The 15,092-nt window shown below is 33.7% G+C and overlaps 1 protein-coding gene across 8 annotated transcripts in view; it reads left to right on the top strand.

The window, feature by feature from the left end:
* RBMS3 (RNA binding motif single stranded interacting protein 3) overlaps positions 1-15,092 on the top strand; it is a 1,441,154-nt gene that overhangs the window by 568,404 nt on the left and 857,658 nt on the right. For all 8 annotated transcript variants that reach the window (XM_031938176.1, XM_031938175.1, XM_031938179.1 and 5 more), the window contains one exon: positions 8,072-8,206. In XM_031938176.1, the coding sequence (XP_031794036.1) occupies positions 8,072-8,206 (135 nt within the window). The remainder of the gene's footprint in view (positions 1-8,071; positions 8,207-15,092) is intronic.

Here is a 15,092-nt window from a genome sequence, read left to right on the forward strand (position 1 = left end):
AACAGACAAACTCAATAACCATCTATTAAGGGCTTGTGATGTTCCTGGTTTTTTGATAGATTCCAGGATAATAAAGGATGAAAGTGGAGAAAAGCAGTCCCTGTCCTCAAAAAGCTTGTGTTTGAAATCAGTTTTCAGGCCATGAGTGCTGTGGATTCTATTTCATAAGACTATAGAATTACTTTCCTTTCAGAAATCTTTCCCTGAGTTGTTAAATAAAAACTTACAAAAAATACTACGTTTCTGTGTTAATGGGGATGGGAGGAGTAAAAGGCATGGGTAGTTATATGATTCCTTTTAGACTCTAGAGAAAACATCCCTGTTGCCTGTACCAGAATAGTGGCCATATTATACTAAGCATTAATTCACCAGGACATTTAACCACTCAAGATTGTTTATTCTCCCTACATGGAAAGTAGAGAACCAGATAACTGAGGGTGACTAGGTAGACTGAAAAGAAAATTAGTTCTGGGATCAGAGGACCACGGTTCAAATCTAACTTCTGTTGCTCATTTCCTATCTGTCTCTGGACAAATATCTTATTCTGTTGGGCCCTCAATTGTTCATCTGTAAAATGAGAGTACATATCCTCTGAGATATCTTGCAGCATTGCATCTATTGCTCTTGCTATTTCTAGATATAATTTACTCGCAAGGAGTGGTAGACTTGACTTCTATAAGACAGATGATGCTAAGCAGTAATAAGAAAAATAATAATAATTATATGGTGCCTTAAACTTACCATAGCTCTATGGGATATGTAATACAGGTAAGATTCCCATTTTGCAAATAAGAAAGCTGGAGTAAAGAGCATTAAATGGCTTGGCAAGGATCATGTAGCTAGTAAGGCAGTGACCCAAACTTAGGTCTTCTGTAATCGAGTCTTATGAGATTCTTAGTCTACCACAGGACCTCAATACTGACCTCTATAATGTTACAAACCAACAATTCTTGGCAAATGGAGGATACTTCAGGTTAGCAATGCTAAAACATTTGATATAACCAGACAGTAGAAGAATGGAACCCAAGGCTAAGGAAACCTGGGAGCCCTCCATCATATCTATGTAACTGGAAAATTTAGAATTTGCAAAAATATCAGTAAAAATAAACAAAGAACCACAAGACTGGAAACATTTTTCTCCAAGTCCTTTTAAATCCAAGAAAAATACTAGGGATTCATGAATTTCCAAGTTATCCATGGATAAATTTAAGGCGGTTACTGAACCTGGAGAGGTAAAATTCTTTATTTTTTCAAGATAAATGACTTTTTAAATAATCTTATATATTTTAGTTTAAAAACGAGATTCTGAAAAGGGGTCATTGATATGGATTAAGAGAGGAAAGAGATCACAATTTCCAATTAATAGTACAAATAACTTGATTTTATATCACATTTAAGATTTGCTAAGTACTTACATATACAACTTTATTTCATCCTATAAAAATATCCCTATGAAATAGATTCTAGAGATATTAGAATTTTTGATTTATAGATAAAGAAACTGAGTTACTGAGTAGCTAAGTGACTTGCCTATGATCACAAAGTAAGGGTCAAAGTCCAGGTGTTTACTGATCCAATGTTCCATCATTTTGCCCATACTATACTGCCTCTTTTTCCTAAAAATAAAAAAAAAAGTATTTTGATTGGATAAGTCAACTATACCTCAGTTACATTGCAGTTTCATCATTCCCTTGTCATTAAAGTTCACCATAAGCATCATGATTACAGGTGAAAATCATGTAATGTGCTCCTACTGAATTTGGTTCCTTGCTAGGCCGTGGAAAGGATTTCAGTGCATTTAAAATTTTCCTTATGTCCTGGATATTTAAGGCCCTTACAATCTCTGCCCCCAAATTAACAAATTTGGTTACTATCTTGTAGTATTTTCTTAATCCTCAAAGGGACAGTAACAAGAAAAGAAGTAAATCAGTCAGAAAGAATGGGTTTAAATCTGGGGGATATGAGTAAGCTCATGAAAATAGTATAAGATGAGTTATTCATGGAAACCTGGCAAGACTTTTATATGAATTGCTGAAAATAAAAGAAAGGCAGAATCAAGAGAATAGTATTCATAGTGGTTATGATAAAACTCCATGTAAACAGTACTAAAAGGCCTCTGAATTAAAATGAAATACAGTAACAAATCTTAGACTTAACTTGAAATATACTAACATTGAGGGACTGTGGGAACAGAATGGTAAGCAATGTCAATATCATCTCTCTTGATGCTTTGCTTTCCTGTTTTCCTATGATGACTAATTGCCTCAGTCACTTACTATATTTAGGACCCGTATAGGACATATTTTACTTCATTCTCTGGCTAGCTCACCAACCACCATAATTGTATTTCTTATCTGACACTTCCGTCCCTCCCACAGTTCCAAATATTTAATTATCATCAAATCAGCTCCATCATTGTTCTTGGAAAAGAGTATGTGAACCATCAATCTTATTTTCCATATCAAAATATAACTTATTAGTTAGTCCTCTCCTTTATGTGTGTCTTCCTCCTCTTCAACTGTAATTTCATTGAAGACAGATATAATCTCCATTTTTATATTTATATCACTAGCACAGTTCTTGGCACAAATGAATACTTAATGATTTCCTCTTTCCTCCCTCCCTGCTTTCTTCCTTCCTTCCTTCCTTCCTCCCTTCCTTCCTTCCTTTCTTCCTTCCTTCCTTCCTTCCTTCATTCCTTCCTTCTTTCCTTCTTCCCATCATTCATTCTTGATGATACTTTGATGTGATAGAGAGTTTATTGAGGAACAAATGTTTTATATACATATGTGTATATATATATACACACACGTGTGTGTATGTATGATTAGAACTAAATTTTGAATGAAGGCAGACAAAGGATGGGAGGTATAATTTTATCATCCAATCATTGTATAACCTTCAGCAAAGTACCTATGCTATCTGGAGCTCTATTCCATTATATAAATCATTGGGTTGAACAAGAACAAAGTTCATTCCCAATTCTAATTTATGACTCTATGATTCTAGGAATCCTCTATGAATCTTTAATAATCTATTATTATAGTCACACTGACACAATTTCTTAGTCTGCTGCAACACGTTATACTACTGATTAGATGTCACGCAGCTGACCTGAACCACATACTACACACTAATGTTCTTGACAATGGGATTGTTTCCTTTGATTTCTTCTTAGGACCAAAGGGCAAAACAATAGGAATAAAGGTTGTTCATCAGATCATGAATTTATATGGGTGAAGAAACTTAGTTCCCTCCTTATGCAAACAGAGAAATAGAAACTGAGATATTAAGTAAATTAATTAATATTCCCCAGCTAATGAGTGGCAGAGCATTCAGTCTAGCCTTCTTTCCATCATAATATAAGCTCTGTCCAAGGTCCTAAAATGATTTTTCCTTGCTTCCAGGTTGTGTGAAAATGTGTAGTTAAGAGTCTCAACCCTCTTCTGTACATAAAGATATAATTGTTCAAGGAAACTGATAATCTTTAGGGAATCTCTCCCTCTCCTTCCCTCTCCCCTGTTTTTCATCTATGGAGATAGAAGTGTACATGTATATGCATATATCTACAGATGGATATACATAATAAATATTATATATAATAAAAATAATAAAAATATACCTATGCATGCATATACATATGCATGCATAGGCATATTTTTATTATTCTTCAGTTGTGTCTGACCCTTTAGCATGTCATTTGACATTTTCTTGGCAAAAATTCCTTCTTCATCTCATTTTATAGATGAGAAAACTAAAGCAAAAAGGGTTAAGTGACTGCCCAGAATTACATGATTGGTAAATGTTTCTATTAAAAAACCATACATATATGTTAACATTTACATAGAGCTGACTATATATACCAGACCCTATGCTAAGTGCTTTAAAATGATCTTATTTAACTCTTCTAATAACCTTGTGAGTTACGTGCTACTATTATCCATTTCACAGATGAAGAAAGAGACATTAAGTTAAAAAAACAAGTGACTTTCTCAGGGCCACACAGTTAGCAAGACTTGATTTAAATTTTTCTCTAGTTCCATCATATGATTTTACCATTAATTTATTTTAATATGATTAATTAGCTTCTTTTATTTTTGCATCTCATTCACTTCTAGATATATCACCTAAATTTGCTCTCGTTTGTAATAAAGAAAAGCATTTAAGCAAAATGTATCAACATAGTAATCCTCACCTGACAGTATGTTTAATATCTGTCCTCATGGTCTTCTTATTCCCTTCTCCATTCTTCATAGCTAAAATGAGTTGTTACAATTAATCTGAATGCATCTTTGTTTCCATGGGTTTTTTTTTCATCCACATTGTGTCAGTATTAATATTCTATCTCATATTGTTCTGCAGATACTCTCTCTACTCTGCTCACTTCCCTCTGGATCAGTTCATAAATATCTCATGTTTCTTTGAATTCTTAATTGTCATAATTCTTTTTGCACACAAAATTGCTGTGTAAAATCTGGTCTCTGTCTCTTTTCTCAAACACTTGTGTAAAAACCATCATTCTGTCTTTCCTTTTATTTTTCTTCAAAATATTATGTCTGGATCCTATTCCCTCATGAAATAGTTTTTTTCTTTATTTAGGGCTTTAGAGTTTCCTTTCATTCCTAAAGTGAAAGTGTGGACTTGAATCTGATTTTTCTTCTCAATCTTCCAAGGAATTATTTTAAATGAATTTTTACATTTTAACTATTTTTGCGAAATCCCTAAATAAACAAAATAATTCAATTTCAAAAAAATGATCTGTATCACTCAACTTCAAAATTATATTCAAAAATTAATTTGTGTGGACTTCACTTTCCTCATCTTTAATACATGAGAGTTCATCTACATAACATAAAAATCTTTCTTGTTCTAAATGGATGATAGTAATATACTCTCTGGGCTTTAGTTTATGGCTATGGGGTCCTTGAGGGTAGGAACTATTTCTTTTTGCCTTAGATCCCCAGTCTTGGGTACAGTTGCTGGAAAATATTACAGTAAATATTTATTCATTTTATTAATTTATAAAAAGTAAATGGCTAGACTAGATGATCTTAAAAGTACCTTCTAGTTTTGACTTTCTTTGACTGACTAGTTGAACTCATAGACATAAAGATTTTTCATTGGAATCCATTGTTTCTTTCAAGAAGTGTACTTCCTAAATGAAACTTTCCTTGATTGTTCCCCTGTTTTCTCTCAACTCCTGATATTATTTATATATAATTTTATGTTTATTTGTATGGATATTCTACTTCTTTATTAGAATGTAAGCTCCTTCAGGACATGGACAATTTCATTTATTGAACATGCCTTGGTAGGGTATAGCATCATCATGCTTTTGTTCACAGTAGCTGACTAATAAATACTTGTTGGATAGAATGTCATGCTAGAAGGAGTCTTACAGATAATCTCTAATGACCTCCTCATTTTAAAGCAGAAAGACTAGAACTTCAGAGAAAAGGACATGATTTGTAGATTGTTCACAAAGGCTTTAGCAGACAAGTTTAAGATGAAGAGATGAGGCAAGCTGAGAGACTCAGCAAGCCAAGTTTAGTCAGCAAGTATTTCCTAAGAGCTTTCCACACGCCAAGTACTGAGATATATGCAGAAGAGGCAAAGAAAGATAAATTTTGATATTGTAATAAAATTCCCATCTAGGAATAGAAGGTTTGGTAAGACAGTCCAAATAGTATACTTCCCATATCTTCTCATGATATTTTTATAGAGGAAAAATGGAATAAATTCATTTAGGGAATTTTTGTTTCTTTTTTCACTGTACTTGCTTTCTAAGCTCAGTCTAAGCCATCCACTGAAAATGAACAACCCACCACCCAAAAGTGAAAGATCCCTACACTAGCTAATAGGTTTGGATTTGCTTTGGGATGGAGGATGTCTTCCTGTACTGTGTAAACAAGGCCTTTTGCAGTTACAAGGGTTTTAGTTGTTTTTTCTTGCTGGATGTTTTCTCCTGGAGTTTTAAAGACAGAAGATTTAAAATCATTACATAACTAATTATAAAGAGCAATTCTATCTTTTGGAAGGATGAAGAGTATGAAATCTCCTGGGCAATTTGGTTATCCACAAAGACAAACCTCTGGAAGAGGGCTGATAGATGAAAATGTCAATTTCAGAAATAATGGCTAGTATTTAGTCCTTGGTTTTAGGAATCATGAATCTAAATACTGTGGGGGTTTTTGTTGTTGTTGTTGTTGTTGTTCACTAGCCTAAAAAGATATAGTTTAGACATGAGTAAAGGTATTTTAGGCAAATCTCCTTTTTCTGCTTTCATTTTCTATCTCAGTCATTAGAGCGATAACTACATTTTTATTTTTCTACCTGATGCAAACAGTTGGTAGAGAGGTAGAAGATAGTCCAGCATAGCAGTTATATTGTATTGGAAGGTCTGGAATACTTGGCTACAGGAGCTGGTAGGAGAGGTGGGTCCTGGAGGGAAATGCCAAACTATTAAACAGAGGAGTCTCAGGGAGACCAGAATTAGCTCCACCTTTTTTCATGTCTTGCCCTCTGGCAAAGCTTCACTTGTTTCAGGCTAGTTAAAGCTATGGCTGCAACTATATGTAGAAGATCTTCAAATTCATTTTTATTTAGAAGATAAATTAGGGTGTGTTTCCTACCCTAGTAGGTAGAAAGCTTGGAGTTGAGCAAGAAGGTGTATGTGAAAGTGAAGTATTTGACTGGAAAGAGCCAGATACAAGTTACCAAAAAGTCTTAGCACAATATTAAGCATTAAGACTGCATTGTACAGACATTATACATTTGAATTTAAATTCTAGGAAATTGCACATTACTAATGCTTCATTTTTAATAAATTACTTTTTGAGTACTTTATTAAAATATATATGAGCATTTATCAAATTAAATATTATGAATTTAAAATCTAAATAAACATTTTATGTAAATATAAAAATTTTATTTCAAGCTTATTAGCCTAAACTCACAAGAGAGAATGTAAATTCCTTGAGCATAGGGTCCGTTCAATTTCAGAAATATTTATTAATGAATACATTGTGTGTATCTTTATGTTTTATATCCCCCAAAGTGATGATACATACTGGGTATTTGGTGAACGAATGAATGATTGATGATTGAGTGAACAACATGAAGGAATACAAACTAGAAGAGTTTTTTGGTTTGTTTTTGCTTTACTGTTGTAATCTATAAAAGACAGATGAAAAGGTAGAGACCCCCATTAAGAGGCAGCATGGTATTTCATGTTGGACTTAGATATAAAAGCAAGATTTGAAGCTAATGCTTAAGAGTCATAAGCTGTACAATGGGAGTCATAATATCTGTAGTGCCTACCTCACAGGGTTGTTGTGAGGCTTCAAGGAGGTAATGGGTGTCCTTGCTTTGAAATTTCAATAGTTTTGTGATGTCTCTGAAGTGGGTACTCCCTTCAAGGTTATAGATCTCACCCATCCATCCATTTCTCATCCTGTACCATTCTTGTCCATGTCATTCCATATGTTATCCATGGGGGTCCATTGAATGTTCTAAAGATTTTTATCTAAATATCTTTACATTAAGTGGGTGCCACTGGAGCATGCAAGACTATTTTGTACTGTCACTACATAACCAGCCCACCTCCTTTTCCATTCATGCATCTCTCTGAATGATGTCCTTTATGCCACTTCTCATGAATAATGGGTTGTAGCATACCCATGCCCACTTTATGCCTTACCATTGCCCTTTGGGGGACCCAAAACTTTAATTCTTTGGAGATGGTATTATTATATGACTTATTGCCATATAATATCTACAGATGAATGAAAATATGGGTTATATTTGAAGGAGAAATTTGGGGTCAATAAAGGAATTATTCCAATTCTCAAAGGCAATCCAGCCTCCCCTTCTCCTCCCATTTAGTTCTGGACCCAGCTCAATGATTATTTGCAGGGTCTGGCCAAGAAAATATATACTGATGGATCAGCTCCATGAGTTGTCCATTCAATTGCAATTCATAATTTGGACGATAGGGATTCTTCATCCACTTGGTATTTCCTATGTGGAAAATTAGGCCAAACTCTTTTGAGTGATTATGGATCTCATTTAGGAGGCTCTGCAATGTTCCGGGCTTGATGCAATCAGCACAATGCCATCTGCAAACAACAGCATCTGGAGGACATCACCATCTATAGGGAATCCCTCTTTGATTTGGACTCTGCGCTGGACATCCTCCATGACAATGGTAAACACCTTTGGTGACCATACACTCCCTATTTTATGCTTCGCTTGATATTGATAGTCAGAGGGTTGTCGAACAAAGTAATCTCTGTTATTACATCATTCAAGGAAACGTGATTTTGACGTGCATGGGAAATCCATTGTTGAAGGAAAACCTTTAAGGTGGTAATTTGTCCTATTAAATCAAATTGCTTTTAAAATAGTCAACTGATAGTCATAGCGGGGTCTCATATTCTCTATAATGTATGGTCAGTTGTGACTATAAGGATGTGGTCAATTGGAGAAATAGAGCATTTAGAAAAACTTGCCTTCATCATACCGTCATCAAGGATACCCTTGATGTATATGTAGATTTATACTTATAAGATTGTTGCTCTGGTGGGAAAGTGGGTATAATGGGCAGTGATTTATGATAATTTGTTAGTTGATTACACCCCAATGTTTGGTATTCTCCCCACATCCAGATGTCATCAGAATCACTTTCTCAATGATGTTTAAAAATTGCATTGCCTCCAGTTTAGAGCTTTTCTAGGTGTACTTGTCCAGCTCCCTTGCTCATCTTTAGTACTATATGTCTTCGTATAGCATTGTGATATAATCTACATGTGGTAAATCCAGGGTTATTGAAACTGTTTATTATTATCATCTGCATTTTATATGTTCCCTACATTCTGCCAGTTTCATCCTTTTCTGCCCTTGGATGATCTGGTTTAGTTAAGTTTCCACTCAGTGGACTATAAAAGTGAATTCTTTTCTTCACTACATTTCATTGTTTTATGAATTAATAATGACATTAACTTCTACAAATCTCCTCTGAAAGAGGAGTTTATATTCTAAATATGGGTTTATATTCTAAACTGGTATTTTTCTAGGGTGTTATATTTTCCCCCTTGATATGAGGATCAAATGTTTGTTGGTTGAGAAAGTTTCTGTCTTTTTTGATCCTATTATTGTGGTGATTGTCTTGTAGCTTAAACTTCCTTGGGAAATTGTAATGTTCTGTACCTTTATATGTTCTTTTATCCATTTCCAAATTTTTGTTGTCAAAGTTTTGTCTAAGTAGTTCAGATTGCAGGTTCCTCAACTGTGTACCATATGTTATTTTGACTCTGATTTGGATTGGTTTTTTTTATATTTTCTCTAACAAGTCAATGATCTAATTGTACAGAGGCAGATGATTTGGGAATCATCCTCACATCAATGACCATTTGGTTCCCACCAAGAGATAATCATTTTCAACATGGAATGTTCCTTTGTATTCTCTATGTCCAAGGATTTCCTATTCTGTTCAAAAAATATTTGTGATGTATAGGTGGGAAGCTTCTTTACAGTATATGCCTTAGGCCTCTCTAGTTTTCCAATATATTTTTGCTAGACCCTGTTTTCCAATATATTTTTCCATTATCTTCTATTGCCCTTTTCAAATTAAAGTCATCCGGTATTAAAATGTATATTGATTTAATAAGAGAGGTTTTTTATTAAGTTCCTAATAGAATTTATCTACATTCCAATACTCTTCAATCAATGGTACTGCAGAAGTTACAATTAGTTTTCTAGTGATATTTTTGTAAATACTTATCACTTATGAATATGAAATAATTAGCTGTCCCATAAAAGAATGTTGCCTTTGAACATGTGACAAAACTAACTCTACATTTTTCTTATTTTCTTTTTCCATCATCCCATTCAGTTGTAAATTTCTTGTACTGTCTAGTTTAATTTCTAGCAAGAATATCAAATTTTACATAATTCACTTCTTTCAGTAGGAAAGCACTCCTTGATCACTAGACAAGGATCATCACATTAAACATACAAACAGCAGCTAAGCCAACATGTCTGGATGATCTTCACTTTGTGAATCTTATTTTTACCACCTCTCTCCCACCATTTTGCCAAAATAATTCATGAAATGGAAGACCACACAAAAGTAAGGGCCATGTTGTGTTTTCCTTTGTTTCATGGATTCACACTGCTAATAAATTCATGATGATGATCTCTTTATGATATGCTTGACTTGTCTTTATGAATCAGACACAATCCTTCACCAAGACAGTACTTGAAAACAATATTTTCAGCATGGTTTAATGTGCCAGACCTAGTACTTCACTATGACAGCTTTCAGAAACTTATTTCGTTTCTGTGGCACGATAAGTCATTGGAATAGGACTTCACTATGCAAAAAGATTCAACTTTTATTACAAACAATTGAATTCATCCTTTGCAATGGATGTCCTTTATGGATCATCACGTCTATGGATCTCTTTTAAGGATATTGCTTCATTGTTTGTCTTACTTTCCTGGTGTTTAACACCTCATTGGTTTGATTACAGGAGCATAGCTTATGGTGGTAATCATTCTATTGAAACACTGGAGTGGATGATAGGTGATTAATATATATCTTAAAAGAATAGATTATGTAGGGCATCTAGGTAGTGTAGTAGATAGAGCACCAGTCCTGAAGTCAAGAGGACCTGAGTTCAAATCTCGTCGTAGATACTTAATACTTCCTAGCTGTGTGACCCTGGCCAGATCACTTAAACCCAATTGCCTCATTGAATAAAAAAGAATAGATTATGTTAAAGTTGTTAACATTTGTCAACAAAGAATCAGGGATTTATAATAAAAATATTAATAATGTTATCCCAAAGATTTTTCAATGAGTCTATAGAAAATGAATTTTTTTGCCTATACTTTATTCCTTTATAAAAGTGAGTCATTTGATATACATTTGTAATAGTTCATAGAACATTATAAAAGGATAGTAGCAGCACAACAACTCTTCCTATGACTATGTCTATTTAATTTATTTGGGAGGAAAGATGAGAAAAATGAGACAATGGTAATTTTAAAAGTAGATTTGACAAAATTTATAAGTAATCCATCATATACAAGCCCTATCTCAATTATCTGTACAAATAATAACACATAGTCATCATAAAAAAAGAAGGTTGCTAGATGTTTTGAGAAAAAATTTAAATAATTTTAAAAACTTACAAAAATAATTCCGGAACAGGCAGACATCAATTCATTTTTGAGCAATAATAAAGGTAGACAATATTTGCATGCTACTGAATGAGTGTAATCAAAAGTGCTTTACTTCTAAATGGAGTTTATTTAAAAATAACTAAGATCCAACAGTGGAATCAAAGACTCACCATATTCACAGGCAATATCTACATAAACTTTACCACGGGAGAAAAGAAATGAGTATTTATCAACTTTGTGTCAGGCACTGTGCTAAGCAATCTACAAATATTATCTCATTTGATCAAAGAAGCATCAGACAAGTGACTGAGTTATGTAATGTTCATTTACGTAAATGGAGCCATTTACAGTGATAATTTAAGATCAAAGTCATTGCCACAAACAATTACAAATGGGTTCTCCTTAAGAATAAGGTTGTAGAAGGAACACAGACTTACTGATCAATGTAGATTATTAATGCAATCAATTAAAACTGCAACAAATTACCAAAAATTCTGAAATTATAATAGCTTTGAATGAATGAATAGCATGACTTAGTGGATGGAAATATGCATCAAAAACGCTATTACAACCTAACAGTTAACAAGTTCAAATACTATATGTATCCTGACCTCAACACATCTTCGATAATTCAATAAATAAGAGAACTGAAATGTTATAACAGAAAAAAAATATTGTACTAAATCACCTACAGGTAGCACTGATCCATAAAAAAAGATTAAGAAGAACATTTTAATAGGCATAACCATTTCTAGTACTTATCATCTCTAAGCTACATGAGATGAACAATGTTCAAAAGCACCAGAAGAAATGAAAACCATATGGAAACTGTATGAGGACCCTATCATCTTTGTTATGCTATTCTTCCAAAAGAAGTTTGATTGAGCTACAGAAGGATACTAAATTCCAATTCTTTTATTCAATTTTGAAAGATAATGTTTTTCTATTAGCACTATGGTCTACAGGAAAAACTTAGAATAGTGACTTGCCCTAGGAATACTTTTAGGAGAACTTTATCATACAAGAAGAAAATGACATAACAATAATAATTAGAACAGGAAGGAGAAGCAGATAATTATAATATTCAATGTGCAATGTATTACTGCAGGCTTCAATAGTTTAGCACTTTCTTCTTACCTAAAAAGACACAATTACTTGTCCAGCATTATACTCCAAAATTAGATCCAATTGTAGAACTGAAATTGTATGTCTAAAGTCATCTAGTCTAGTGCCCTAACTTTCCAGTGAAGGAATTTAAGTGATTTCTCCAGTGTTATCTGTATAGAAATTGTTAGCGGCAAAATTTGAACCCTACTGCCTAACTCTAAAATAGTTTTCTTTTCATCATTTTCCTTGACTTTTTACCTGTCCTTTGGAAGCAAGGATAACAAGCCACCCTACTACAAATACAAAGCTCAAGGTATCCTTAAGAGTTCAATCAATAAACTGTCTTGGAACAAGAGCTTTATCACAGGTTGCCCATTATTACCCAGATTTTAAAAAAAAAATCTATTAAAATTATTTTTAAATTGTTGTCACAATCCCAAATTCTTATCATCTGTAAATTATATGGAACAACAAGAACAAGAACTTTTTTGCTAAAATTTAGATGTAGGAAAAGAGTCAGAACTATGTGAAAACAAAATGGAGACATGTCATCCCAGTTTTCTTGTCCGCAGCTGGAATTGCCTCAAAGATGCTTCCAGTAGTCTTACAGAAGAGAAGTTTATTTCTTAATATTTTTATTCATGTATAAAATGAACTAACATTATCTACCTGTGTGACAGTCTACAGTAAACATAAGAGAACAAGAAATGCATGGTGATTCTCCCAATACAATATCTATTTGAATATTGAAGATAAACTTATTTTTTGATAATGAAGATGAAGATGATGAAAAACTATAGCAATAACAGCAACAATAACAACCTCAACCCCTCAAATCAAGGATAAAGACCAAAAGCCATTTATGGGAGATAAAAAGCTAGAAAGAAATGAAAAGTAAGTACAAAAACACGAGCTGAGTTGAAACAGAAGGGCCAAAAACCTGAAAAGCAGATGAAGACTAGGATGAATCAGTGCAGAAACTATCTCAGGAATCAACCCTGGAACGTAAATAATCTGGGTTGGTTATGGGGAAGAAGACAGTGAGTAGAATGACTTGCTTTGAATTCTGTTGAGACATGTTGGCCATCGCCCACTTCCCACCTTGTTTCTTGAAGAGCTGATCTACCAAGATAAAAGGAACATTTATACTGTGAAATACTCCTCTCCATTCTTCCAGGCTCAGTTTCATATTCAGTAGTCAATAGACATTCCCCATGATATCAGAAGTAGAAGGGACCTCCAAATCCATCCAGCCCCTGAACAACCTGGACAAGACTGCCCTTTAACAAACCACCTTGCAGTAAACATCTATTCTTTTAAAATCTCCAATGACAAGGAATTCACTACTTCCCCAAATGGCTCTTTCCATTTGCATAGCTTAAATCATTGGGCAGTGTCTTTTTACTACTCTGCTTAAATAAATTTATTTTTATAAATTATATTATTTTTCATAAATTTAACCCATTGGAGTCACATTGTCATAGTTAAGACATTCCATCATGTCCTGCTCTTCAAGATCCTGGGGACCAAACTCTTCAATGATTTTCTTGGCAAAGGTATTGAAATAATTTTTTTCTCTGGTGAATTAAGACAAGAGAAGTTAAGTATTTTGTCCAGCTTCCAATTTTGCTCAGCTGTGCTACTGAGTATCTGAAGCTGAATTTGAACTCAAGGTATCCTTTTCCATCAGCTCTATTCATCTAACTGCCCTTGGGGCCAGAGAAAACATGTGTAATCTCTGTTCCATACAAAAGCTCTTAACTTATTTAAAGATACTCATGTATCTTCAAGAGCTCTTCCTAAACTTTTCTTCTTTTCTGTATTCATCACTAGATCCTTCCACTCCAAGTAAATCTTATTCTCTTTTTTCGTTTTTTTTTTAAATAAATTTTATTCTAACTATATACTGTCTATATGAAAATGCTGAGTTTTTAAAGGGGGAATGCCTGTTACTCTCTGTCACAGCTGATTCCCAAGTTCTTTACCAATGTGGAGAATCTGTGATTTTGAGTTAGTAGAATTGAAGCATGGTCCTGCACCTGTTTCAAGGATACTTTTCACAGTGATTCAAGCACCTTAAGACTAGAATGACTGGTGAGACTGATTAGACAAACGTGAAATTCAATAAATTGAAGATTATTAATAACCCTCCTGAGAGTTTTGAGAAAAATTAAATGATAATTAGCAAATAAGGAGAGGAGGATATTCAACAGATATCAAAGAGAAAACCAATTAATAAGAGTTAGAAAGTTGAAAATGTCTAATAGAGATTAGGGGATCAAACACTCACAGCCTTAAGAGACCTTGGAGGCAAGTGAATCCAGAGGATGGTGAGTAATCGAAGCTCAAAAAAGGCGAGGACTTTTGGAAACTTAAGTGATAGAGAGGGAATTTGATCTACCCCAAATGTATTATAACAATCTGGCTGTTCCTTTTCCTTCCAAGAGATGGATACAAATAATGAACCAAATAAAAAATTTGGGGTGCTGTATAATTAAGTCATTTCTTTATAATACAATCACTAAAATATCTCAGCAGTAATACTTCAAAGCTGTCTAACTTTTCTCTCAATAAGGCTATGTGAAAATGAGCTGCTAGGTTTTTCCATTGCCCTTCTTAACGACACCCTTTGTGAAGGCTAACGAGCTTCACAAATTTAGTCAAAACTAATGAAATAGCATCTTGAGAATGACTCACACAGAAATAATTGTCTTTTGACTATAAAAATTAAAATTTTAATTTAAAAATTTCAATAAAACAAATTTGGGATTAATACTAAGATGGAAGACAGAATGGTT

This window comes from Sarcophilus harrisii, chromosome 5 (assembly GCF_902635505.1).
Source record: "Sarcophilus harrisii chromosome 5, mSarHar1.11, whole genome shotgun sequence".
NCBI classification, from domain to species: domain Eukaryota; kingdom Metazoa; phylum Chordata; class Mammalia; order Dasyuromorphia; family Dasyuridae; genus Sarcophilus; species Sarcophilus harrisii.